The 26435-nt window shown below is 46.1% G+C and overlaps 1 protein-coding gene across 1 annotated transcript in view; it reads right to left on the reverse strand.

Annotated features, from left to right (window-relative positions):
• The window catches only part of atp10a (ATPase phospholipid transporting 10A), a 177938-nt gene that overhangs the window by 98403 nt on the left and 53100 nt on the right, over positions 1-26435 (reverse strand). Inside the window, exon 2 of the mRNA XM_080197601.1 lies at positions 12841-13045. Coding sequence (XP_080053727.1) covers positions 12841-13045 — 205 coding nt within the window. The remainder of the gene's footprint in view (positions 1-12840; positions 13046-26435) is intronic.

A 26435-nucleotide genomic window follows, 5' to 3' on the forward strand; every position in this document is an offset into this window, starting at 1 on the left:
TTGTCCTCCCTAGACTAATCATTTATATCACTCTAGTCCCCGTCTGTTCCTGTGCCTATCCAGATAAGTTTTAAATGTCACAAACGTAACTGCCTCAACCACCTCACTTGGCAGTGCATCTGAGGCCCCCACCACCCTCTGTGTAAAAAAAATCTCCACTGAACCTTCCCCCCCTTATCTTGAACTTGTGCCCACTTTGTAATTGTCATTTCTGCCCTGGGAGAAAGCTTCCAACTGTTCACCTTATCCGTACCCCTCATCATTTTATAAGCTTCTATCAGGTTGCCCCTCAGCCTCCGTCTTTCCAGGGAGAACAATCCCAGTTTATTCAATCTCCCCTCATAGCTAATACCCTCCACACAGGGCAACATCCTGATAAACCTTTTCTGTACTTTTTGTACACCTGTCCCAAGATTACATTCAGTTTCTATCTATTGTGAAGGAACAGGAAGTATCAGGTCCAGATTTCAAGATACTGCTTTCAAAGCTCTTGACACTGGAGTTTTTGAACCATGAGCTTTTTTTCCTCAAGAATCTAGACTATTTGCAGCAACGAACACACGTGTGTCTTTCTGCGGTTCACGGAGGCTCATTTTTGTCAAAGCGCATAATTTATCAGATAAAATAAAATCAGCCGAAACCAGAAATGGCTGGAAATACTCAGCTAGTCAGGCAGCAGCGGTGGAGCGAAGCAGGAGTTAACGGGCGGAATTTTCCAGACTTTCCTGTCGGAAGGATCTTCCAGTGCCGCCAAGAACAACCCCTGATGCGGGTTCCCCCATGACTGGTGAGGAATGCAAATAGCCATCAACTTCGGTGGGACTGGAAGATCCCATTGGTGACGAGCTGCCTACACCACAGGATAAACCGCCGCTGCGGCGGGGCTGGAGAATTCCACCCAGGGTTGCTGACGTTTCACCAGATGTTGCTATAAAATGAGATGCTGGGTACATCGGATAACCTATGGCCGAGGATCCCACTCTAGTCAACTGAATTAAGGGAAGGTGGTGGCATAGTGATATTGTCACTGGACTAGTAATCCAGAGACCCAGGATAATGTTCTGCAAACTTGAGGGTTGAATCCTACCATGGCAGATAGATACATTTTTGAACAGTAAAGGAATTAAGGGTTATGGGGAGTGGGCGGGTAAGCGGAGCTGAGTCCACAAAATGATCAGCCATGATCTTATTGAATGGCGGAGCAGGCTCGAGGTGCAGGCCTATTCCTGCTCCTAGATTTTAGATTTTTATGTAGATGGTGCAATTTGAATTCAACAAAAAAAAGGAATCAAAACTCTAATGATGACCATGAAACCGTTGTCAATAGTCATCCTGTCAGGTTCCTTTAGGGAAGGAAATCTGCTGTCCTTATCTGGTCTGGCCTACATGTGACTCCAGATCCACAGCAATGTAGTTGACTCTCAAATGCCCCTCAGTGGCAATTAGGGATGGGCAATAAATGCAGGCCGAGCCAGAGGTGCCCACATCCCCAAAAAACTGAATTCTCAAGTTCAGTAATTGCCTCCAGATAAAATATGCATTTGCAGGCCGATTCTGAATGATAAAGTAGCTCATGCAACATAATGGCACGTACTAGCTCACTGCTCCTACAGCATCTTCCATTGTTCTGACTACAGTGACACGCCACACGGACCACTGCGCTGAGGAATAGTAGGCCTGAATAATAATAGAATGAGAAATCACTTAATAGAAGTGGAATTGAACCAGCCGTATAAATCCTGAGGCTACAAGAGCAGCTCAGAGGCCGGGAATCCTGCGTTGAGTAACTCACCTCCCGACTCCCCAGAGCCGGTCCATCATCTATAACACACGAGTTAGGAGGGTGATGGAATAGTCTTGCCTGGATGAGCACAGCTCCAGCAACACTCAAGATGGTGAACACCATCCAGGGCAATAGCAACCCACCAGATTGGCACTACACCCAGCACCTTAAAAGATTCACCCACTCCACAGCCAATGCAGTGACAGCAGTCTGTAGCTTTTTTAAAAAGATCCACTTTCTTCAACTGCTGCAGTCCATCTAATGAAAGTGCATCCATATATTATTGGGAAGTTCCAAGATTTTGACCCAGCAACAGTGAAGGGATTGCAATATAACTCCAAGTCAGGAGGGAAAATGACAAGTGTTGGTGTTCCCATGCACCTGCTGCCCTTGCCCCTTGAGGTAGTAGAAAAGTTTATTTATTTATTGGCTATAAGTAGGCTTACGTTGATGCAGCAATTCACCAAAGATCCTTGAACACTTTCCAAACTCATGACCTCTTCCATCTAGAAGAACAAGGACAGCAGATAAATGGGAACACCACATCTTTAAGTTCCTCTCCAAGCCACTCACCATCCTGACTTGGAAGTATATCGTGGTTCCTTCACAGTCGCTGGGTCAAAAGCCTGGAATTTCCTCCTTAACAGCATTGAGTCAACACACAAAGTGGACTGCAGCAATTCAAGAAGGCAGCTCACCACCACCTTCTCAAGGAAACTAGCGATGCCCACGTCCCACAAATGAATTAAACAAAAAAAATCAACACTGCAATGAAGTTACTGTGAAAATCCCCTAGTTGCCACACTCCGGCACCTGTTTGGGTACACCGAGGGAGAATTTAGCACGGCCAATGCACCTAACCCTCACATCTTTGGACTGTGGGTGGAAACCAGAGCATCCAGAGGAAACCAATGTAGACACAGGGAGAATGTGCAGACTCTGCACCAACAGTGATCCAAGTCGAGAATCGAACCCAAGTCCCTGGTGCTGTGAGGCAGCAGGGCTAACCACAATGCCACTGTGCCGCCCAGACACTGGGGCTTTAGAAGGCGCTGTCCAAGAATCCTTGGAGGTTCACAGTCGCTGGGTCAAAAATCAGGAAGTCCCTCCCTCACAACATTGTGGGTGTTGTTGGGCACCGCAGAGACGACAGTGGTTCAAAAAGCCAACTCACCATTGCCTTCTCAAGAACAATGAGTAATAGGTACCAAATGCTGAGCTGGTGAGGTGTACTCACCCAATGAACAAAGAGAAAGAAGAACATTGTTATTTTACAGTCTGATTGATTTGCAAAACAAAAAGGATGATTTCATTCTGAGAATTATGAAATGGGACTTAAGGTCATACTGAAGGAACTGAGAAAGTTATTCACGCAGGCACCCACAGAATTCTTCAATCATTCTACTCATTTAGGAAGTGCAGTTATGTGTACACGCACATACTTAATTCCGCTCAATCCTTTGAATAATCTCACTTCCTCAACAAGGTCACCACAGGCACTACTAAAATAAAGCTTAAGTTAGGAAATCAAACAATGTCTTAACAGGATTATTGCAAATATAGAGACAAGTGGAACCCTGGTACACTCATGTTGAAAAACTGTAGAATGCCTATAGCGCGGAAGGAGGCCATTCGGCCCAACTAGTCTGCACCGGCTCTCTGAAAGTGCATCTTACCGAGGCCCACACCAGGCCGATTCCCGCATTCCCACCCATTTACCGTGGCTAATCTACCTAGCTCACACATATTTGGACACTAAGGAGTAACTTAACATGGCCAATCCACCTAACCTACAAATCTTCGAACCAGTGTGCCACTGTGCCAAAGAAAAATCCCTCCATAACATGTGAAAAGCCTAGATCTTTGATTAAGGAGTTGATTTCTAAAACTGACACTTGATGAGAAAACCCCCTCTCTTATAAGAGACCTGAGAAGTTTTAAGTTTATTTATTAGTGTCACAAGTAGGCTTACATTAACACTACAACGCAGTTACTGTGAAAACCCCCTAGTCACCACACTCTGGCATCTGTTTGGATACACTGAGGGAGAATTTAGCCTGGCCAATGCACCTAACCAGCATGTCTTTTGGACTGTGGGAGGAAACCGGAGCACCCGGAGAAAACCCATGCAGACACGGGGAGAATGTGTAGAATCCGCACAGGCAGTGACCCAAGCTGGGAATTGGACTCGGGTCCTTGGCGCTCGAGACAGCCCTCCACAGATGTTATCAGACCTGCTGAGATTTTCCAGCATTTTCTGTTTTTGATTCAGATTCCAGCATCTGCAGTATTTCGCTTTTATCAGAAGTTACGCAACTCTGATTACAATAGTGAAGTGTTGTAGAATGAGAGCACAGGACGGGAATTCATATAATTGTCCTCGTGGGTGCATGAGTTTCCACGAGTGATTTATTCGGTAAACCAATTGCTCACTGAGAAGATTGCATGGGAAATGTCTGAACAGTGACCCAAGGCAGGAATCAAACCTGGGTCCATGGCACTGCCAGGCTGCAGTGCTAACCACTGTGCCACTGTGCTTTTATCCCTGCACGTTTCTAGGACAGTATGATGTTGTTGTTTAGCTGTTGTCCTCAAGGAAGAAGTTAATCAGTGAATAAGCAAAGTTCTGTGATTGCATTTGAACATCTGAGTTGCTGAGTGAACTCAATCCATCACGCCATCCCAACCTGATCAGCTAACTTCTCAAGATCCTGATGTAAGAACATAAGAACATAAGAAATAGGAGCAGGAGTAGGCCATCTGGCCCTTCGAGCCTGCCCCGCCATTCAATAAGATCATGGCTGATCTGTCGTGGCTCAGTTCCACTTTCCGGCCCTCTCCCCATAACCCTTAATCCCCTCTCTTATCAAAAACCCATCAACCCGCTTTTTGAAAATATTTAACGAGGCAGCCTCCACCACTTCAACGGGCAGAGAATTCCAGAGATTCACCACCCTTTGAGTGAAGAAGTTCCTCCTCAACTCCGTTCTAAAACGCCCCCCCTTTATCTTGAGGCTGTGCCCCCTAGTCCTACTGTCTTTTTTGAGCGGGAAGAGTCTCTCTACCTCTATCCTATCCATCCCATTCATCATCTTATACGTCTCAATGAGATCTCCCCTCATTCTTCTAAACTCCAACGAGTACAAGCCTAGTTTATTCAGCCTCTCCTCATAGTTCAACCCCCTCAACTCTGGTATCAGCCTAGTAAACCTCCTCTGCACTCCCTCCAAGGCCAAAATATCTTTGCGCAGGTGCGGCACCCAAAACTGCACACAGTACTCCAGCTGCGGCCTCACCAATGCCCTATACAGCTGCAGCAAGACCTCCCTACTTTTATATTCAATCCCCTTCGCTATGAAGGCCAGCATCCCATTCGCCTTCCTGACCACCTGCTGCACCTGCAAGCTGGGTTTTTGCGACTCATGCACAAGGACCCCGAGGTCCCTCTGCACCGTCGCCTGCTGCAGTTTTTCGCCCCGTAAGTAATAGTCCTTCCTACCATTCTTCCTACCAAAGTGGACCACCTCACACTTGCCAACATTAAATTCCATTGTAAGTGTCCCTACAGTGCAGTAAGTGGCCCATCGAGCCCCGACTTAAATAACTAAACAAGTATTTGCCCGATTCTGCACGTTCTCGCCGTATCTGCTTGGGTTTTCTCCACAGTCTAAAAGATGTGCTGGTTAGGTGCATTGGCCATACTAAATTCTCCCTCAGTGTATCCAAACAGCTGCCAGAATGTGGTGACTAGGGTGTTTTCACAGTAACTTCATTGCAGTGTTAATGTAAGTCTATTTATGACACTAATAAATGTTAAAATGGGAACATCTGCTCATCCAAAGCCACTGTTACCACCTGACTGACTTTCTCGACTTCAAGCTCTGTCGGCATTGAGCAGTAAAGTGTTCAGCTTGAAGATCAGGCTTCTAAAACTCCAGCCCATCTCCCTGACAGATAGCAATATTCTTTGCCTCACTGTAACATGACAGGCTTGAAGCTTGGCTTGGCTCTTACGAACAATGGCCCTTGCATTGCTCAACTGGAGGAGAGGCTCTTGGGTGTCCCTTAGCCTGGTGATTAAAAGGAGGAACTTAATTTCCTACTGCTCCAGCAAATTAGCCGGTTAGGTTTCCTCAAAGGTGTTGTTTAACGTAACGGTGTTCATGTGTTACCACCATCTGCCCCTCTACCACACCTACGTTCGCGGCCAGGCATCCCTAGAGAGGGAGCAGGCGGTATCTACCAGCATTGGCACAGTGGTTAGTGCTGCTGCCTCACAGTGCCAGGGACCCAGGTTCAATTCCAGCCTTGGGTTATTGTCTGTGTGGAGGCGCACACTCTTCCCACGTCTGTGCGGGTTTCTTCTGGGTACCTCGGTTTTCTTCCACAGTCCAAAGTTGTGTGGGTTAGGTTGATTGGCCATGCTAAATCGACACTAGTGTCAGGGAGAGTAATTTTGTGGGGTTATGGAAAAACGGCCTGGGTGAGATTGTGGTCACTGCAGACATGTTGGGCCAAATGGCCTCCTTCTGAACTGTCGGGATTCTACGATTCTCTGTTTGGCGAAGTCTTCCGTGCCCAATGGGCGCTGTGGGGCTTTACTTTCCCCTTTAATCACGTTTCGGTTTAGCGTTTTAAGCTTCATTTGTGATTTGATTTTTGGCTCAGGCAGTACCCCTTAAAGGGACTGCCCCTTTAATTTGTCCCTCAGTTTGTTTGATTTATTTTAATCAAATTAATTTGCCTCAAAATAGGGTAATGGGAATAGTGCATTCCACCACGAGCAAAGTCTCCCAAAAATCCAATGAATTTACAGCACGAATATAAATATAATGTTTTGAGCTGAAATAAAGTTGCTCTTGATGCGTCTATCAACAATTATGTGTCACACATTAAATGGGCGCAGAGATTTTCAAGGCATATTTACTTACGGCTTGGAAAAACTTACCCTCAAGATATTTTCTATTTTTAGTTCTATGCTAAAAATAAGCTGATCTGTTTAAAGAAAAAACTTCCAAGGGTTACCTCATTCCTGTCTGCAGGAACAATCAAAATCGTTCAGGAATAATTCAGGAAGGATAGCAGTCAGCAACTACCTTTCAGGAAACTAAATCAGCTGCAATATTTCCCAAAACAAAACCTCTGAAGCAGCATACTGACACCCTCTCTGAGCTCCGCACAATACAGAAGTTATTGATCTGTATCCAGCTCTGCATCTGCACTCAAATCATCAACCTGCCTTTTCCCCTAAGAGTTGACTAAAGTATTTCAATATTTTCCACTCGTGGAGCAGTTCAAAATGAACGGTTCTGTACTTGTCTGGCTCTCGTTCTTTGGACAATTTCCCACGTTGTGTCAGAAATGGTGCAGTTCTAATATGGGCCTTCAAGTCACTCAGGGAATTATCAAAACCAGCAGAGTTACTGCGCCCAAAGCACAGCATGAGGACTGCAGCGATCCAAGAAGGCAGCTCAACACCACCTTCTCAAGGGCAACTAGAGATGGGCAATAAATGCTGGCCAGCCAGTGACACCCATGTTCCATGAACGAATTAAAAAAATTGAATGTGGGTTGTCAGCATTAACTGGCGATTCACTTGAGTCCCCATAAAAATAGGCAAACTAAAATTGGATTAGGAGGAATATGCTTATGACAAATAACCCTGCAAACAAATATGAAAGCATCTAAAGATCAGTTCCAGTTCTATCCTTAATCAACTGGATTTCCAGAATAGAACATTCTGTGATTTGATTTGATTTATTATTGTCACATGTATTAGCATACAGTGAAAAGTATTGTTTCTTGTGCACTATACAGACAAAGCATACCATTCATGGAGAAGGAAAAAAGAGTGCAGAATGTAGTGTTATACACATAGATAAGGTGTAGAGAAAGATCAACTTAATGCAAGGTAAGTCCATTCAGAAGTCTGATGGCAGCAGGGAAGAAGCTGTTCTTGAGTCAGTTGTTATGTGACCTCAAACTTTTGTTTCTTTTCCCTGGCAGAAGAAGGTGGAAGAGAGTTTGTCCAGGGTGCGTGGGGTCCTTAATTATACTGGCTGCTTTGCAGAGGCAGTGGGAAGCGTAGACAGAGTCAATGGATGGGAGGCTGGTTTGCCTGATGGATTGGGCTACACTCATGACCTTTTGTATTTCTTGTGGTCTTGGGCAGAACAGGAGCCACACCAAACTGTGATAAACCGGAAAGAATGCTTTCTATGGCACATCTGCAAAAGTTGGTGAGAGGCTGACATGCCAAATTTCCTTAGTCTTCTGAGAAAGTAGAGGCATTGGTGGGCTTTCTTAAACCTGCACATCAAACTTGAACAAAAAAAACTTCTTTTGAGCTGTCATTATATATACCTCCCCAGTTCAACCACATCTCCAAATACCATTGTTTCTCTTCCACTACATGAGAGGTTATTGCACTCTCTTTGCTGGTCAGTTTAATCCTTTGTGTACCTCTGTTTCTGAAGGACATGATTCCTCTCATTGAGCCTACAACAGGCCATCTCCTTTATTTCTCAAAGCACATCTCCCTGCCTGCCTTCCCTCCCCTCATCTACATTATATGTACATACACAAGACCCAGAAGCAGACTGGAAACTCCAAACCTCCAACAGCCTCAGGATTCATCTTGTCTCACTTGAATAGGCCACCTTTGGACAAAGGAGGCTAAGGTACAAACTGCAAGGGAACACGGGGAGGAAAGCATGTACCATAAAACTATAGGATTCTTACAGTGCAGAAAGAGGCCATTCGGCCCATCAAGTTTGCACCGACTCTCCAAAAGAGCATACCACAGGCCCACCTCTCTGCCCTGTCTGTAACCCTGCACATTTAGCATGGCTAACTCCCTAATCTACACATCTTTGGACACTAATGGCCAATCCACTTAACCTGCAAATCTTGGGACACTGAGGGGCATTTTAGCATGGCCAATCCACCTAAACTACACATCTTTGGACACTAAGGGGCAATGTATCATGGCAAATCCACCTGGCATACACATACTTGGACTGTAGGAGGAAACCAGAGCACCCAGAGGAAACCTACACAGACACGAGGAGAACATGCAAATTCCACACAGTCATCCAAGGGTGGAACTGAACATGAGTCCCTGGTACAGTGAAGCAGCAGTGCTAACCACTGTGCCACCATTATGCTCACCATCATGCCGCCCCCCCCCCCCCCCCCACCTTATAAATTGGTTACTTTGGAGAAAATATATACTGAGGTCAAAGCTAATCAAAGTAAAGCTTTGTCAGTTGACATTTCAAGCATCCCATACACACTCAGAAGCAAAACTAAATCAATACAGGCTAACGTAGGAATCTGGCCTTCAAAGAGATTTTCTTCTCACGGTCTGAGCTTAGCCTGAGTCACCCATTGATTGCATAATGAATAATACCACGTGATGGATCATATCATCTGGTTAGTTTGGGCCAATTAAAATACCAAACAGAAATGCATTTATAGACACAAAACATAGCGGGCAAGATTTTAGTTTGGAAGATGATGTACAAAAATTAACCTATACAACTGGGAAGCAGTAACAGAAAGAAAACCTGAACAGTTGCCAACAACATTTTTGTCTTAACATTAATCTAACAAATTTCCTTCTGCACCACCATCTATCACCCAAATCTGAAACAGAATCTAAATCAATGGAATGACGTATCCTTGATAAGGAACAAAGAAAATTACTGAACAGGAACAGGTCCTTCAGCCCTCCAAGCCTTCACTGACCATGCCCGACTGAACTAAAACCCTCTTCCCTTCCGGAGACCATATCCCTCTATTCCCATCCTACTCATGTATTTGACAAACAGCCCCGTAATAGTCACCATCATATCTGCTTCCACTATCGCCCTCGACAGTGAGTTCCAGCCACCCACCACCCTCTGTGTAAAAAAACTTGCCTCATACATCTCCTTTAAATCTTGCCCCTCCCACCTTAAATACTATGACCTCTAGTAATTGGCTCTTCCACCCTGGGAAAAAAGCTTCTGACTATCCACTCTGTCCATGCCCCTCAATCTTGTAGACTTCTATCAGGTCGCCCCTCAACCTCCGTCGTTCCAGAGAGAACAAACCAAGTTTCTCCAACCTCTCCGCATAGCTAATGCCCTCCATACCAGTTCATTCCCCTCCATAATAGGTTGGGAAATCTTCTAGACAAAAGCATAGAAGGTTTCTAGATAAGCTACTGCAAACTGGCAGCACTGGCAAGATTCCTTCCATGCTGTGTGTTGTTTCCACCAAAGGAGGTTTCCAAGGATGAGGCTCTGGATGGGAAAAGGGACTAAACGAGAAAGGGAAGGTTTTGAGGACTTCATCTGGAGAGTTGAATCAAGCCTTGAAGTTGCCAATGTTGAAAGCCATTGGGTGGAGTTTTATCGCCTTTGCCGGCCGAGGCTTGTAAGGTTCCACCCGAGGCCAATGGGGAACGCCGTTCTGTGAACCTCACCCACCTTGATTCCGAGACGGGCGTGCCGGTAAAATTCCGGCCATTGATTTCAGGGGTTATTTGGTTTTGATATTTATCCTGTGGCCTGAATTTTCCCACCACCGTTTCCCCCAGTGGTGTCTTTCAGACCCACTGATGCCTACAGTGTTTTGTATGCCCTGTCCGCTCAGCCCCCAGAAGGCAATGGCTTAGTGGTATTATCGCTGCACTGTTAATCCAGAAACTGAGGTAATGTTCTGGGGACAGGGGTTCAAAACCCACCATGGCCGGATGTGGAATTTGAATTCCGTAAAAAAAACCCCAGGAATTAAGTATCTACTGATGACTATGAAACCACAGTCGATTGTCGTTAAGAAGGGTGCCAGGCAAAAGGCGGGGAATTATAGGCCGGTTAGTTTAACGTCTGTGGTAGGTAAAATGTTAGAATCCGTCATTAAGGAGGAAATTGCGAGGCATCTTGAAGGGAATTGCTTGATAGGGCGGACGCAACACGGTTTCATTAAAGGGAAGTCGTGTCTGACAAATTTATTGGAGTTCTATGAGGATGTGTCTAGGGCGGTGGATAGAGGAGAGCCGGTGGATGTGGTCTTTCTGGATTTTCAGAAGGCGTTTGACAAGGTACCTCACAAGAGGTTATTGCAGAAGGTCAGGGGACATGGAGTTGGGGGTAGGGTGTTAGCGTGGATAGAGGATTGGTTGTCAAATAGGAGGCAGAGAGTGGGGGTCAATGGGTGCTATTCGGATTGGCGGTTGGTGACTAGTGGGGTGCCCCAGGGGTCGGTGCTGGGGCCTCAGCTATTTACCATTTATATAGATGATCTGGAGGAGGGAACCGAGTGCAGGGTGTCGAAATTTGCTGATGACACCAAGATTGGGGGAAAGGCAAATTGTGCGGAGGGTGTGGAGAGTCTGCAGAAGGATCTAGATAGGCTGGGCGAATGGGCCAGGAAATGGCAAATGGAATTTAATGTTGGCAAGTGTGAGGTGGTCCACTTTGGTAGGAAGAATGGTAGGAAGGACTATTACTTACGGGGTGAAAAACTGCAGCAGGCAACGGTGCAGAGGGACCTCGGGGTCCTTGTGCATGAGTCGCAAAAACCCAGCTTGCAGGTGCAGCAGGTGGTCAGGAAGGCGAATGGGATGCTGGCCTTCATAGCAAGGGGGATTGAATATAAAAGTAGGGAGGTCTTGCTGCGGCTGTATAGGGCATTGGTGAGGCCGCAGCTGGAGTACTGTGTGCAGTTTTGGGCGCCGCACCTGCGCAAGGATATTTTGGCCCTGGAGGGAGTGCAGAGGAGGTTTACTAGGCTGATACCGGAGTTGAGGGGATTGAGCTATGAGGAGAGGCTGAATAAACTAGGCTTGTACTCGTTAGAGTTTAGAAGAATGAGGGGAGATCTCATTGAGACGTATAAGATGATGAATGGGATGGATAGGATAGAGGTGGAGAGACTCTTCCCGCTCAAAAAAGACAGTAGGACTAGGGGGCACAGCCTCAAGATAAAGGGGGGTGCGGTTTAGAACGGAGTTGAGGAGGAACTTCTTCACTCAAAGGGTGGTGAATCTCTGGAATTCTCTGCCCGTTGAAGTGGTGGAGGCTGCCTCGCTAAATATTTTTAAGAAGCGGGTTGATGGGTTCTTGATAAGAGAGGGGATTAAGGGCTATGGGGAGAGGGCGGGAAAGTGGAACTGAGCCACAACAGATCAGCCATGATCTTACTGAATGGCGGGGCAGGCTCGAAGGGCTAGATGGCCTACTCCTGCTCCTATTTCTTATGTTCTTATGTTCTAAAACCCATTGCTGTGGGTCTGAATTCATATGTAGGCCAGACCAGGTAAGGACGACAGATTTCCTTCCCTGAAGCACAGTGGTGAGCTAGATGTGTTTTTTATGACAATTGACAATGGTTTCATGGTCATTCAGGTTTTTATCCAATTTAAATTTTACCATTGGCTGTGGTGGGATTCGTCCTTTAAGGAAGGAAATCTGCCGTCCTTACCTGATCTGGTCTACATTTGCTGTGACTCCAGACCCACAGCAATATGGTTAACTCTCAACTGCCTGCAGGCAACTAGGAATGGGCAATAGATGCTGGCCAGCCAGTGACGTCCATGTCCCATGAATGAATAAAGAAACCCACCAGGCTGGGGTGGGCTGCCTCCAGCCCATTCACAACAAGGGCTGGAATTCCTAACTCACGTTACCACTCAGTGCGAGAGGCTCTGCCATCTGACTGCAGCAGTTTTGCTAGTGACTGTGCTTTCCGATTTCAGATTCTGCCTCACTGGCTGGGAATCGTCTTGGAATAACAAAATCTGGCATTCATGAGGTTGATCCCAGCTTTCTGACATTCACTTGTGCTTTTTTTTTTAATTAAAAGACACATTGTCACAAGCAGTACATGTCCACTGTCATTATGATGAACCATTTTGAGGAAGTAGGGGGCAATGCTGTGGGAGACGAGCTGGGGGAGTGGGATTGATTGGTGAGGACCTGCAAACAGTCAGCACAGGTATGATGGGCAGAGTGGCCACCCCCACGCCAAGGCGATTCTAGGGCTGTTCAAGCTCTTTGAAAACCACTTACCAGTTCAGTGAAACCCTTGGTGACCTGTCGCTGCTTGAGGTTGGTCTCTCCATCCAGGTTGGCAGTCTCGATGTGGCAAAGTCCATCAGGATCACTGGAGTACAGCAGCAGGATATCAGCTGGAATTATTTCATTGCATCGCAGGCGAACAAAGTCCCCGACTTGAACTTCTTTCCAGTATTTTTCCACATACTTTTTCTCATTCCTTGGAAAAAAAAACGGAATGAATCACAGCAGTCAGTCAACTAAATGCGGTAAGCCTGCATGCATTTTTAGAAGTTCTTAAAATGGTTTATTTTTTTTTTAAATTCATTCATGGGATGCTGGCATCATGATATAGACCAGCATTTCTTGCCCATTCCTAACTGCCCTTGAAAAGGTGGTGGTTGGGCTGCCTTCTTAAGCCATGCAGTGCCTGCAATGTAGGTACACCCATAGTGCTGTTAGTGAGGGATTTCTAGGGACAGTTATATAGAAAAACAGAAACTAGGGACAGGACTAGGCCATTCGGCCCTCCGAGTCTGCTCCGCCATTCAATATGATCATGTTTGACTCTCAATTTCAATGCCATATTCTCGCTTTCTCTCCATAACTTCTGATATCATTAAATCTAAAAAAAAACTTTCTTGAACACATTCAGTAATTTTGCCTCTGCAGCCGTTCTTATGCAGAGAATTCCACAGGTCCACGACCCTTTGAGTGAGGAAATTCTTCCACATCTCAGTCCTAAAAGGTCTGCCCCGTATTGTAGAATCTCTACAGTGCAGGAGGAGGCCATTCAGCCCACTAATCCACCTAGCCTACACATTGTGGGACACTAAGGAGCAATTTAAATAGCCAATCCACCCAACCTGCATATCTTTGGAGTGTGGGAAGAAACTGGAGCACCCGGAGGAAACCCATGTGGACATGGGGAGAATGTGCAAATTCCACACAGACAGTCACCCAAGGCTGGCTGGAATTGAACCCAGGTCCATGGCACTGAGGTCACAGTGATAACCACTGTGCCACCATGATAGGATAGAGGTGGAGAGACTCTTCCCGCTCAAAAAAGACAGTAGGACTAGGGGGCACAGCCTCAAGATAAAAGGGGGGCGGTTTAGAACGGAGTTGAGGAGGAACTTCTTCACTCAAAGGGTGGTGAATCTCTGGAATTCTCTGCCCGTTGAAGTGGTGGAGGCTGCCTCGCTAAATATTTTTAAGACGCGGGTTGATGGGTTTTTGATAAGAGAGGGGATTAAGGGTTATGGGGAGAAAGCGGGAAAGTGGAACTGAGCAGCGACAGATCAGCCATGATCTTATTGAATGGCAGGGCAGGCTCGAAGGGCTAGATGGCCTACTCCTGCTCCAATTTCTTATGTCCTTATGCCCAACCTGTCCACTGGTTCTAAATTCCCCAACCAGAAAAAACATCCTCCCTAAATCTAGTCTGTCCGGCTCTGTTAGAATTTTGTATGTTTCATCCTTCTATACTCTAATGAATACAGGTCCAGTCAAACCAATCCCTTTCCTCATAGGATAGTCCCATCAACCCCAGTTTTGTTGCACTCCCTCTACGGCAATAATATCCCTTCGTAGGTAGGGAGACCAAAACTGCATGCAATACTCCTGCTGTTAGTTACAGTATTATTCCAAGTTGTCTTCTTTGGTTTGAAATAATGTTCTGCAATTTTAAATGCATATTTGAACAAAATTGCCAAAAAGCTCCTTGGTAGCTGGGATTCTCCAGTGCTGCTGAAATTGAATTGAGGTTTGGAGTTTTCTCAAGTTCTCCATCCTCACTTGCAGCAGGGATAAATTCGGAGAATCCTGCCCAATGTGTTAAGAGTTTGGGACTGGAAAACCTGACTGAAAGTCGATGGATGTTTGGCCACTCTCCAAATTTTCCAGTCCCACCTGCCTGCACCGATTCTCACCAGAGGCAGAACCCGGGAAGTGTTTAGAAATAGGGGATCGGGAGATTTCATCTGGCTGGATTTTAAGTTTATTGATTAGTGCCAATATGAAGTCACTGTGAAAATCCCCTAGTCGCCACCCTCCGGCACCTGTTCGGGTACACTGAGGGAGAATTTAGCATGGCCAACGCACCTAACCAGCACATCTTTCGGATTGTGGGAGGAAACCGGAGCACCTGGAGGAATCTCACACACAGACGTGGGAAGAAAGTGCAAAACTCCACACAGAGGGTGACCCAAGCTGGGTCCCTGGCACTGTGAGGCAGCAGTGCTAACCACTGCACCGCCCCACTGAACAGTGTGTCATTAATAATAAAAAATGCAACCTCTCTCTCAATCACAGATGGTATGCTATACATCAGACCTTTCACTCTACAGGAAGGGCTATAATTAATTTTGCTGTTTCATGGGAAGAAGTTATTTGAGGGAAGACAAGTACATGGTTAACCCATCCAGTGGAAAGACCAGTTAACACCCACCAAGTCCCAATTAAAGAGTTTAAACATAATGCAGGGAACACCGAGTGCTTCTGTTTATTTGTCTACGTGAACATCTATGTGACCATGTGAATTAACTCAACTGTAGTTAACCAGTCCAGTTATACCAATTACATCCAGTTTCAAAGTCTGCTGCCACGTCAGTGCTCCCTTGCTGCTGCTAGCAAAACATGTAATATGATGAAAGGCAGCCAGCTACTGCATCTCAGCCAGAACAGCCGCTCCCTCAGCTCAGAGTGTGTGTGTTCCACGGAGAATGATAAGGAGGTGCATTCATGGGGAGCCTGGAAACAAATCGCAGCTCTGTTCGCTCCCGAAAAGGGCAGATGGCAAGAAGCTGTTTCTAGAATCTTTCCCCATTTCATCGCCAGAAAGAGAGCCCAAAATAAACCAGGGAGTGTGGGGAAAGGCAGCGATGCCAGAGAGAGAGAGGGGAAAGGCAGCGGGGCGAGAGAGAGCAGGAAAAGACGGCGGGGCGGTGAGAGGGGAAAGGTGGCCGGGCGAGAGAGAGAAAGGAGAAAGGCAGCGGGGCAAAAGAGTGGGCAGGGAAAGGCGGTGGGACGGGTGAGAGAGAGGGGAAAGGCGGCGGAGTAAGAGAGGGAGAGGGGAAAGGCAGCAGGGTGAGAGAGAGAGAGAGGGAAAGGTGGCTGGGCGAGAGAGGGAGAGGGGAAAGGCAGTGGGGCGAGAGAGAGAGAGAGGAGAGAGAGAGAGGGAAAGGCGGCAGGGTGAGAGAGAGGGTGAGAGAGAGGGTGAGAGAGAGGGTGAGAGAGAGAGAGAGGGGAAAGGCGGCAGAGGGAGGGGGAGACTGGCAGCAGGGGGAGGGGAAAATAGTGATGCACGCCCTCAATGTCCCAGAGCATTCAGAAGCAATTGGTTACTTTAAACGATAGACCCAGCTCTTCAGACCCTGTTTTTCTGAACTGTTGGCCTCACATGCAATCCCGAATGAAACTCAATCCCTCCTGTCCAACCTCAGGAAGAATGAAGCTATTATCTAGATGCTGTTACAAACTCTCCAGTCACCAACTCAGGTTCACAAATTCGCAATCCTATTTGACCCTGAACAAAGTCTCTGAACCCATACCCACTCAGCCAGAGTGAGCGAGTGCCTCTTCTACCTCTGTACCACCCCCGTGCCCAACTCAACCCCCATCTGCTGCCAAAACCTGGATTCATGCTTTAGCCATTTCTAAACTCCACTACTGCAACATTCTTCCAGTCAGCCTCCCTGTGTCCACCATCAAAATTTACAGCATTGCAGGTCATTCAGCCTAACCCCACTCTCTGGCTCTTGGTCCGTTATTTTGTCTGTTGAGGCACTTCAAGTTCATACACAAGTACTTCAGAATTGTTCTGAGGGTTACTGGCTCTGTAAAACATTGATTCATCCAAACATCTGGAGCCTGCCTAGTATTCCATTATGTTATCCTTTCCCATTGTCTGTCAGTTGACCTGCATTTTCTTGCAATCATCAAACATCTCAGCTCAAGAATTCCCATCTTCATCTTTTCAATCCCTTCCTTGTGTGATGTCTTTAAGTAGTATTACAGCCGTCACCATGAATGCCCACTCCCACCCCAGATCAAGGTGGAGCCTCAATTTAACGTCTTCCAAAATACAGCATCGCCAGCGGAGTGGCACTCCCTCAGCCATCTCCAGAAGGGCAGCACTCCCCCAGCCACCTTCAGAAGGGTGGCACTCCCTCAGCCAGCTCCAACAGGATGGCACTCCCTCAATCATCAGTGTACTGAAGTGCTAGTCTAGCTATGAGTTTATGACACTGAAGAGGTGCCTGAATCCATGACCTTTGGACTTACACGGATGTGTGCTACCAGAGTCAAATCTAACACCTAAAAGACAAAGGTCATCGATCTGAAATGCTGGGTGGAATTTTCCGGCCGTCTACACCAGCGGGATTCTCTGGTCCTGCTCTAGCGACGGGAGATTTGGCTGAGCGCCAAATTCTGTGTCCTCACTGGCAGTGGTGGCTGGGCGTGAATGGCCGTTAGCGATGCTTCACCCTCCTCACTTGCTCCCTGAACTGCTGAGTGCCTCCAGCAGTTTCAGTTTTTATTTCAGATGTCCATCATTGATAACATCTTGCCATTGGACAAGTACTGATGGAGTGTAGTTACTGCTGGAATGTAAGAAACATGGCAGCTAATTTGCACACCATGTCCCAGAGAACAGCAAAATAACAATGAGTGGATCACTTTGAGTGGTTTTAGTTGAGGGATACATATTGATTGGAACATCCTTCCTGCACTTCTCTAATAGCACCATATGATTGTTTGCTGAGAGGGAAAAGAGGACTTCATCATCCAAAAGGTAGGTGGGACTCTCTGACCACCCCCCCCCCCATGATGTGCTTTCTAGAAGCAGACACACTCACCTTTGGCCAGCCTGCCAATCTCAGCAGCGTTTTGTGTTCTTCACTTGTCACACTGCTGAGTACCCATCATAGGCTTGGGACAGGGTCACCATCCCACCCAACGGGAAGGGCCAAATGCAGCCAAGTACCTTTTTTTTGTTCATTTATTGGACATGGGTATTGCCGGCTGGGCCAGTATTTATTGCCCATCCCTAGCTGCCCAAGGGCAGTTGAGAGTCAACCACGTTGCTGTGCTTCTGGAGTCACATGTAGGCCAGACCAGGTAAGGACGGCAAATTTCCTTCCCTAGAGCACATCAGTGAACCAGATGGGTTTTACCAACAATTGACAATGGTTTCATGGTCATCAGTAAATTCTTAATTCCAGATATATTTTATTGAATTCAAATTCCACCATCTGCCATGGCGGGATTCAAACGTGGGTAGTCCGATGGCATACTGGTTCGCACTACTGTCTCACAGTGGAGAGACCCGGGTTCAATTCCTGACTTGGGTCACTGTCTGTGTGGAGTCTGCACCTTCTCCCCTTGTCTTTCCTCCGGGTGCTCCGGTTTCCCACGGTCCGAAAGATGCACTGGTTAGGTGCATTGGCCATGCTAAGTTCTCCCTTAGTGTACCCAAACAGGCGCCAGGGTGTGGCAACTAGGGGATTTTCACACTAACTTCATTGCTGTGTTAATGTAAGCTGACTTGTGACACTCATAAATGCATTTTTTTTTTAAAAATTGTTGCACTCCCTCAGGACCAAGCTGCTATCAGTCTTGATTTCTGCACTCAAGTCCTTCGGGGTAGGACTTGAACCCACAACCTTCTGACTCAGAGGTGAAAGTGATACCCACTGAGCCACAGCTAGCACCGCACACGTTATACTCCCTTGGCTTCAATAGGTCCATTACAGCCTGCAGTTAATCGCTGACTTGTGTTTAAAGATTAAAAAGTGATCCCAAGCTCGACTAGCCTTTAAAGATTTGTCAAAGGGATGATAGTCTTTGCGTTTGGCACACACTGTTCTCTAAGCTGAGTAGCGAAGCCAAACTTCTAACACTTTTTATGGCTTCTTGTTTCAACATGGGTTTTAAAGAAAGATGGCGGGATACACATTGTTCATATTAGCAAACCCATCTGGTTCACTGATGGGTTTCAGGGAAGGGAATCTGCTGTCCCTTACCTGGTCTCTGCCCGTTGAAGTGGTGGAGGCTACCTCGCCAAATATACTTAAGTCACGGGTAGATAGGTTTTTGACAGACAAGGGAATTAGGGGTTATGGGGAGAAAGCGGGAAAGTGGAACTGATCCACTTCAGATCAGCCATGATCTTACTGAATGGCGGGGCAGGCTCGAAGGGCTAGATAGCCTACTCCTGCTCCTATTTCTTATGGTCTGGCCTACATGTGACTCCAGAACCACAGCAAAGCGGTAGACTTTCAACTGCCCTCAGACAATTAGGGATGGACAATAAATGGCGCACATGTCCCACAAATGAATAAAAAACAAACACATTAAAGTATGGCTCCACATGTGGTACGATTGAAAGTCCCAATAACTTCTGAAAAATGTCGGGCATTTTCCACCAGAGACAGCTGATATTTATATAGGGCCTTCAACATCATTAAAAGGTCCCGCTCAACAGGGACAGCACAGTGGTTAGCACTGCCCTGCCTCACAGCGCCAGGGAACCGGGTTCGATTTCGGCCTCGGGTCACTGTGTGAAGTTTGCACATTCTCCCCATGTCTGCACGGGTTTCATCTGGGTACTCCAATTTCCTCCCACAGTACAAAGACGTGCAGGTTACGTTGACTGACCATGCTAAATTAGTGTCAGAATAAATTAGCAGGGTAAACGCATGGGATAGGGCATGGGTGGGATTGTTGTCGGTGCAGGCTCAATGGGCTGAATGGCCTCCTTCTGCACTGGGGGTTCTATGAAAATGCCACCGAACCACATAAGGGGGCACTTGGTCAAGTATCTAAGGTTGGTCAAACAGGTAGGTGTTAAGGAGTGTCCCAAAGGAGGAAAGTAGAGAGGCAGAGCGACATAAGAAGGACATTTTAGAGCCTGGTCAACTAAAAGTGTGGCCAATGGTGAAGTAAACTAGGAATTTGATTTGATTTATTATTGTCACATGTATTAACGTATAGTGAAAAGTATAGCTCCTTGTGCTATACAAAGCATACATTCATACAGAAAAAAAGAGATAAGAATGTAGTATTACAGTCAGAATTAGGGTGTAGAGAAAAATCAACTTGGCGCGAGGTAATTCCATTCAAAAGTCTGATGGCAGCAGGGGAAGAAGCTGTTCTTGAGTCAGTTGGTACGTGACCTCAGACTTTTGTATCTTTTTCCTGATGGAAGAAGGTGGAAGAGGGAATGTCCAAAGTGCGTGGGATCCTTAATTATACTGGCTGCTTTGCCAAGGCAGTGGGAAATGTAGGCAGAGTAAATGGATGGGAGGCTGGTTTGTGTGATGGATTGGGCTACATTTATGACCTTTTGTAGTTCCTTGCAGTCTTGGGCAGAGCAGGGGCCATACCAAGCTGTGATACAACCAGGAAGAATGCTTTCTACGGTGCATCAGTAAATCAGTAAAAGTCGTAGCTGACATGTCAAATTTCCTTAGTCTTCTGAGAAAATAGAGGTATTGGTGGGTTTGCTTAACTATAGTGGCGGCAAGGAGGGAAATGTCCCTTCCCCAATATTAGGGAAGACCTGGGAGGGTTGTGGAGCCGGAAGAGCTTACAGAGATCAGAGTGGGCAAGGCATTTGAAAACAAGGATGAGGATCTTAAAATCAAGATGCTGTTTGCCTGGGAGTTAATGGCAGCCAGCAAGCCAAGGGGCAACCAAAATGGAGAAGGTTCATTAGGGAAGGGACCGAACACATCAAGAGGCATCACGTGTTCGCAACTTGTGGGCCGAAGGGTCTGTTTGTGCTGTAGTGTTCTATCATTGGAAGCACACAGGGACAGAGTCGAAGCCTCAGGGCGAACGCGCTGATCTCCAAATACCTCATCAGCTCCACCCTTCAATCACCACCTGCCCTAGATGTGGCACAATCTGCACGGATCACACATTGGATTCCCCAGCCATCTCAAAACCCTCAAACCCGGGGCACTGACTGTCAAAGTGGAGAAGGATCAGGAGGATGTGACTTGCTGCTGGATAAGATATGGGCAGCAGAGTTTTTAACAACCTCAGGTTTACCAGGGTAGAATGGGGGAGAACAGTCAGGAGTACATTAGAATAGTCAAGGATGGGTGAAAATTATGGATTAAAAACATGAACGCCACAAACAAACACTCCATCAAGCAGCAGGGTCCAGACAGAGAAGGAAAGATAAAAATCTTTGTACTTTTAAATCATTTTAATAAACATCACTACATCCTCAATATTAAAATCTTCAAAATTGAAATAAAAAATTTGCTGTGGATAAAAGTAACGTCTGTAAAAATCACAGGTCCCCTTCCTCATTAAGCACTGTGGCCATTAAATCTACAAAACTGTTACAAGACTAAGAGATGTCCTGAAAACCACTGCAGTCTCTGAATGTTAAGACATACAACTACACATTAGCAGTCCTGTGACACTGAATGTATTGAATCGAAACGATTGAGTAAATGGAACACTTTGCCTGTCATGAGGGTGTGCCGTTATTACATTACGCAACTTATGGTGCACTCAGTAACAGTTTTCCACAGCACCACCCTGAGATGGACTGAACACTGCTGTAAAATGAAGCAAGGCAAATCACAGGTTCCCTACAGTGTAGAAAGAGGCCATTCAGCCCACCCAACCTACACTGACAACAACAACGCCAGCCAGGCCTTATCCCCGTAATCCCACACATTACCCTGCTAATCCCCCTGACATGAAGGGGAAATGTAGCACGGCCAATCCACCTAACTCACACATCTACGGATTGTGGGTGGAAACAAGAGCACCCGGAGGAAACCCACGCAAACGCGGGGAGAACATGCAAACTCCACACAGACTCCCTGGCGCTGTGAGAGAGCAGTGCTAAGCACTGTGCTTTCCTGATGTATAGCCCCTTTCTTTACACAGCCGTTCCCTTCTTTTCCCTTCTCCTACTGAATAGTACTGGATTCTGCAGTGAACTGACAACTGTTTTTTTTAAATGTATTTCTATTTGTAGGATTACAAAGTCAATGAGCAGAGTGAACAGGACAAGCCCCTAATCCATTCCTTGCTTATAGAACATAGAACACAGAAAAACTACAGCACAATTCAGGCCCTTCAGCCCACAAAGTTATGCTGAACATGTCTCTACCTTAGAGATTACTAGGCTTACTTACAACCTTCTATCTCACTAAGTCCCATGTACTTATCTAAAAGTCTCTTAAAAGGCCCTATTGAATCCGCCTCCACCACCGTTGCTGGCAGCCCATTCCACGCACCCACCACTCTCTGAGTGAAAAGCTTACCCCTCTCCTCTGTACGAACTCCCCAGCACCTTAAACCTGTGTCCTCCTGTGGCAACCATTTCAGCCCTGGGAAAAAGCCTCTGACTATTCACTCGACCAATATCTCTCAACATCTTATACTCCTCTATCACGTCACCCCTCATCCTTTGTCTCTCCAAGGAGAAAAGGCCAAGCTCCCTCAACCTACCCTCATAAGGCATGCTCCCCAATCCAGGTAACATCCTTGTAAACCTCCTCTGCACACTTTGTATGGCTTCCATATCCTTCCTGTAATGAGGCAACCAGAACTGAGCATAGTATTCCAAGTCGGGTCTGACCAGGATCCTATAGAGCTGCAACATTATCTCTCGGCTCCTAAACTCAATTCCTCGATTGATGAAGGCCAGTAGACCACACACCTTCTTAACCACAGCTTCAACCTGCACAGCTACTTTGAGTGTCCTATGAACTCGGACGCCAAGATCATTCTGATCTTCCACACTGCCAAGAGTCCCCCCATTAATATCATATTCTGCCAGCCTATTTGACCTGCCAAAATGAACCACTTCACACTTATCTGGGTTGAACTCCATTTACCACTTCTCCGCCCAGTCTTGCATCCTATCAATGCCTCGCTGCAACTTCTGACATCCCTCCACACTATCCACAACACCTCCAACTTTTGTGTCATCAGCAAACTTACCAACCTATTCCTCCACTCCCTTATCCAGATCATTTATGAAAATCACAAAGAGAAAGGATCCCAGAACAGATCCCTGGGGCACTCCACTGGTGACCAACCTCCATGCAGAATACGACCCATCTATAACCGCTCTTTGCCTTCTTTGGGCAAGCCAGTTCTGGATCCACAAAGCAATGTCCCCTTGGATCCCATGCCCCCTCACTTTCTCAATAAGCCTTGCATGGGGCACCTTATCAAATGCCTTGATGAAGTCCATATATACTACATCTACTGCTCTTCCTTCATCAATGTGTTTAGTTACATCCTCAAAAAATTCAATTAGGCTCGTAAGGCATGATCTGCCTTTGACAAAGCCATGCTGACTATTGTTGATCACATTATACCTCTCCAAATATTCATAAATCCTGCCTCTCAGGATTTTCTCCATCAACTTATCAACCACTGAGGTTAGACTCTCTGGTCTATAATTTCCAGGGCTATCTCTGCTCCCTTTCTTGAATAAAGGAATAACATCCGTAATCCTCCAACCCTCCAGAACCTCTCCCGTCTCCACTGATGATGCAAACATCATCACCAGAGACTCAGCAATCTCCTCCCTCGTCTTCCACAGTAGCCTGGGGTACATCCCATCCGGTCCCGGTGACTTATCTAACTTGATGCTTTTCAAAAGCTCCTCTTTCTTAATATCTACATGCTCAAGCTTTTCAGTCTGCTGCAAGTCTGCACTACAACCACCAAGATACTTTTCCATAGTGAATACTGTAGTAAAGTATTTATTAAGTACCTCTGCTATTTCTTCCGGTTCCATACAAACTTTCCCACCAAAATGTTCCAAAAACCAAATTCAAACTCAAAATGACTCCAATTCATGGTTCCCACAAAAGGGACAGACTAGATCCAAGCTGACTAGAATTACATTGAATCATAATAGAATCCCTACAGTGCAGAAGAAAGCCATGTGACCCATCCAGCCTGCACTGACAACAATCCCACCCAGGCCCTAACCCCATAACCCCACATATTTACCCTGTTAATCTCCCTGACACAAAGGGGCAACTTAATGTGGCCAATCTATTTACTCTGCATATCTTCAATGTGTCTGAGGAAACCAAATCACCCAGAGGAAACCCATGCAGGCATGGGGAGAATGTGTAAACTCCACAGACAGTTACCCAAGGCTGGACTTGAACCTGTGTCCCTGGCACTGAGAGGCAACAGTGCTCACCAGTGTGCACCCTTCGTCTGATCTTACACCTGATCTCATGCTTGATCTTAGCCAAAAGATTGAGAGCCGAGAGAGACCATGGACCCATAACCCTTTGTTTTTTCAAAAAATTTTTATCCATCCATAAAATTACAAAGCCAGTGCTCAGCGTGGACTGGGCAAACCCAAATCCATTCCTTGATGACTCCAAAAACCAAATTCAAAATCCAATTCACGTTCCCCACAAGGGAGACAAACAAGATCCAAGCTAACTAGATGAGGTATTGCACCCCATCTTGGGCTTTATCCAATCTTGATCCTAGCCATAAGGCCGTGAACCCTCTGTCATCTTGCCCAAGGGATCACTCACCAGGTTGAATGCTAAATATTGAGCACTCCAAGTTGCGTACACTCCACAGACACAGATTTACCTGACAGTGTCCGGGAACTGGATCCCTGGCTGATTGTACCACCCTACATAGGCCACACTACAAGGCCATAATCCCTACTGCCTACACAGACTCAGTGTAAATCTTTATCAGAGACTGCAGGCAAGCTGCCAGAAGTGCACTATAAGTCTATAGTCATTCTGCACCCCTCCACCATCCTTGCATATTTTAATCTGAATTTAAGACGAAACATAACTCATCAGCTGTCAACCATATTTCAAAATGTACTACAGGCGGCCATTTAAAATGAGCCAGTCACAGTACAAGTTGAGTTAGATTTTAAAGAAGGACATTGTACAGGAAGATTAAAGCTCTGGTAAGGAGTGAGCAATGGCACAGACATAACGGCTTCCTGTAGCACTGACATTTCCAAAGTTCCCCATGATTTAAAAGGATATGACAAACAAAATACCTGGATATGCAGATATCAATCTGAACCTCGATAACAACAGGGTCAACAGACTGTCCAAATCAGAATCATAGAATCCCTACTGTTTAGAAGAGGCCATTCAGCCCATTGAGTCTGCACCAACTCTGACAGAACACCTTCCCCAGGCCCTCTCCCCCACCCTAGCCCTGTAACACCACCATTCACCATGGCTAATCTATCTAATCTAATTTAAAATGGCCAATCCAGCTAACCTGCACATCATTGGACTGTGGGAGCAAACTGGAGGAAACCCGCACAGACATGGGGAGAATGTGCAAACTCCACACAGTCACCCAAGGCCAGAATTGAACCGGGATTCCTGGTGTTTTGAGGCAGCAGTGCTAACCATTGTGCCACTGTGCTGTCTGGATACTTCTCCCCACTCCCCTTTCCCAAGGCCAAGTGTTCACTGTGAGATCCAGTAGCTTAAATGTGCATTGTGTCAACTCAAAGCCCAAATAGAGGCCATTCAGTACAATGCACCTATGCCAGCTCCTATGGCAAGGCATGTCACAGCAACAATATATTATCTAACAATGCTGCCTTTCTGACATTGTTGTGTTCACTGAACAAACTTCTTTGGTGCAAAGACATGTTTGAATGTTAATTCATAACAGCCGTGGCTAACGAATAGTAAACCATCAACCATTAATAAGCGTTCTATTTAGCCCCATGACGAGTCATCGTGCATTAATAGGTTTAAAGTTTTATACAATTACGGGTTCAGATAAATTGGTTTACAAACAAACTCGTATTCAACAAATCATTGATTACTTATAACTTAATATGTCCTTTCACTTCCCCACTGTTTCTTTCCCCTAAAAGTCATCTGACAAAGTGGATTGAACATTCTGAAACCATGTGACTCAGACCTTGTGAGTATTCAATTTTAGATTATAATTGAAGCAGTTGAAATGTTTCCGCAATTCTGCAGGAGGAATGTAAGACTGTCTGTGTGGAGTTTCCACATTCTCCTTGTGTCTGCGTGGGTTTCCTCCCACAGTCCAAAGATGTGCAAGTTAGATGGACTGGCCATATTTAATTACCCCTTTGTGTCCAAAGATGTGCGGGTTGGGGGATTAGTGGGGTAAATATGCAGGATAAGGGGGATAGGGCCTGGGTGAGATGCTCTGTCAGACAGTCAGTATAGTCTCAATGGGCCGAAAGGCCTCCTTCTGCACTGTAGGGACTCTATGATTCTAAGTTGTATTGCAGCATGTTTGCAACGGACAATTCATAGAGAAATCTTCAATCACATTCTGAAACCTCCATAAATAACAGAGTTCCAAGTTTCCTCATTTACAGCACAGTTCACATTCTCTCTGCAATCTAGCACCGCTGATCACACCTTCCTGTTGGCAAAGGATTAGCTATGTCAATACAGCACACTGTATTTGCAAGTCATGGAAGTGTGGCTTCTCTGTACAATGTGCATCAGGACAGCACCTACAGACGGACCCTGATAGAATTGATCTGGTGAACAGGCTAAAGAGGCTGAATGACCAACTCTTGTTTCTGATGTTCCTACTTCATTGTACAGCAGCCTTGA

The sequence above is a fragment of the Carcharhinus amblyrhynchos genome, chromosome 10, assembly GCF_965287045.1.
Source record: "Carcharhinus amblyrhynchos chromosome 10, sCarAmb.v2.hapA, whole genome shotgun sequence".
NCBI classification, from domain to species: domain Eukaryota; kingdom Metazoa; phylum Chordata; class Chondrichthyes; order Carcharhiniformes; family Carcharhinidae; genus Carcharhinus; species Carcharhinus amblyrhynchos.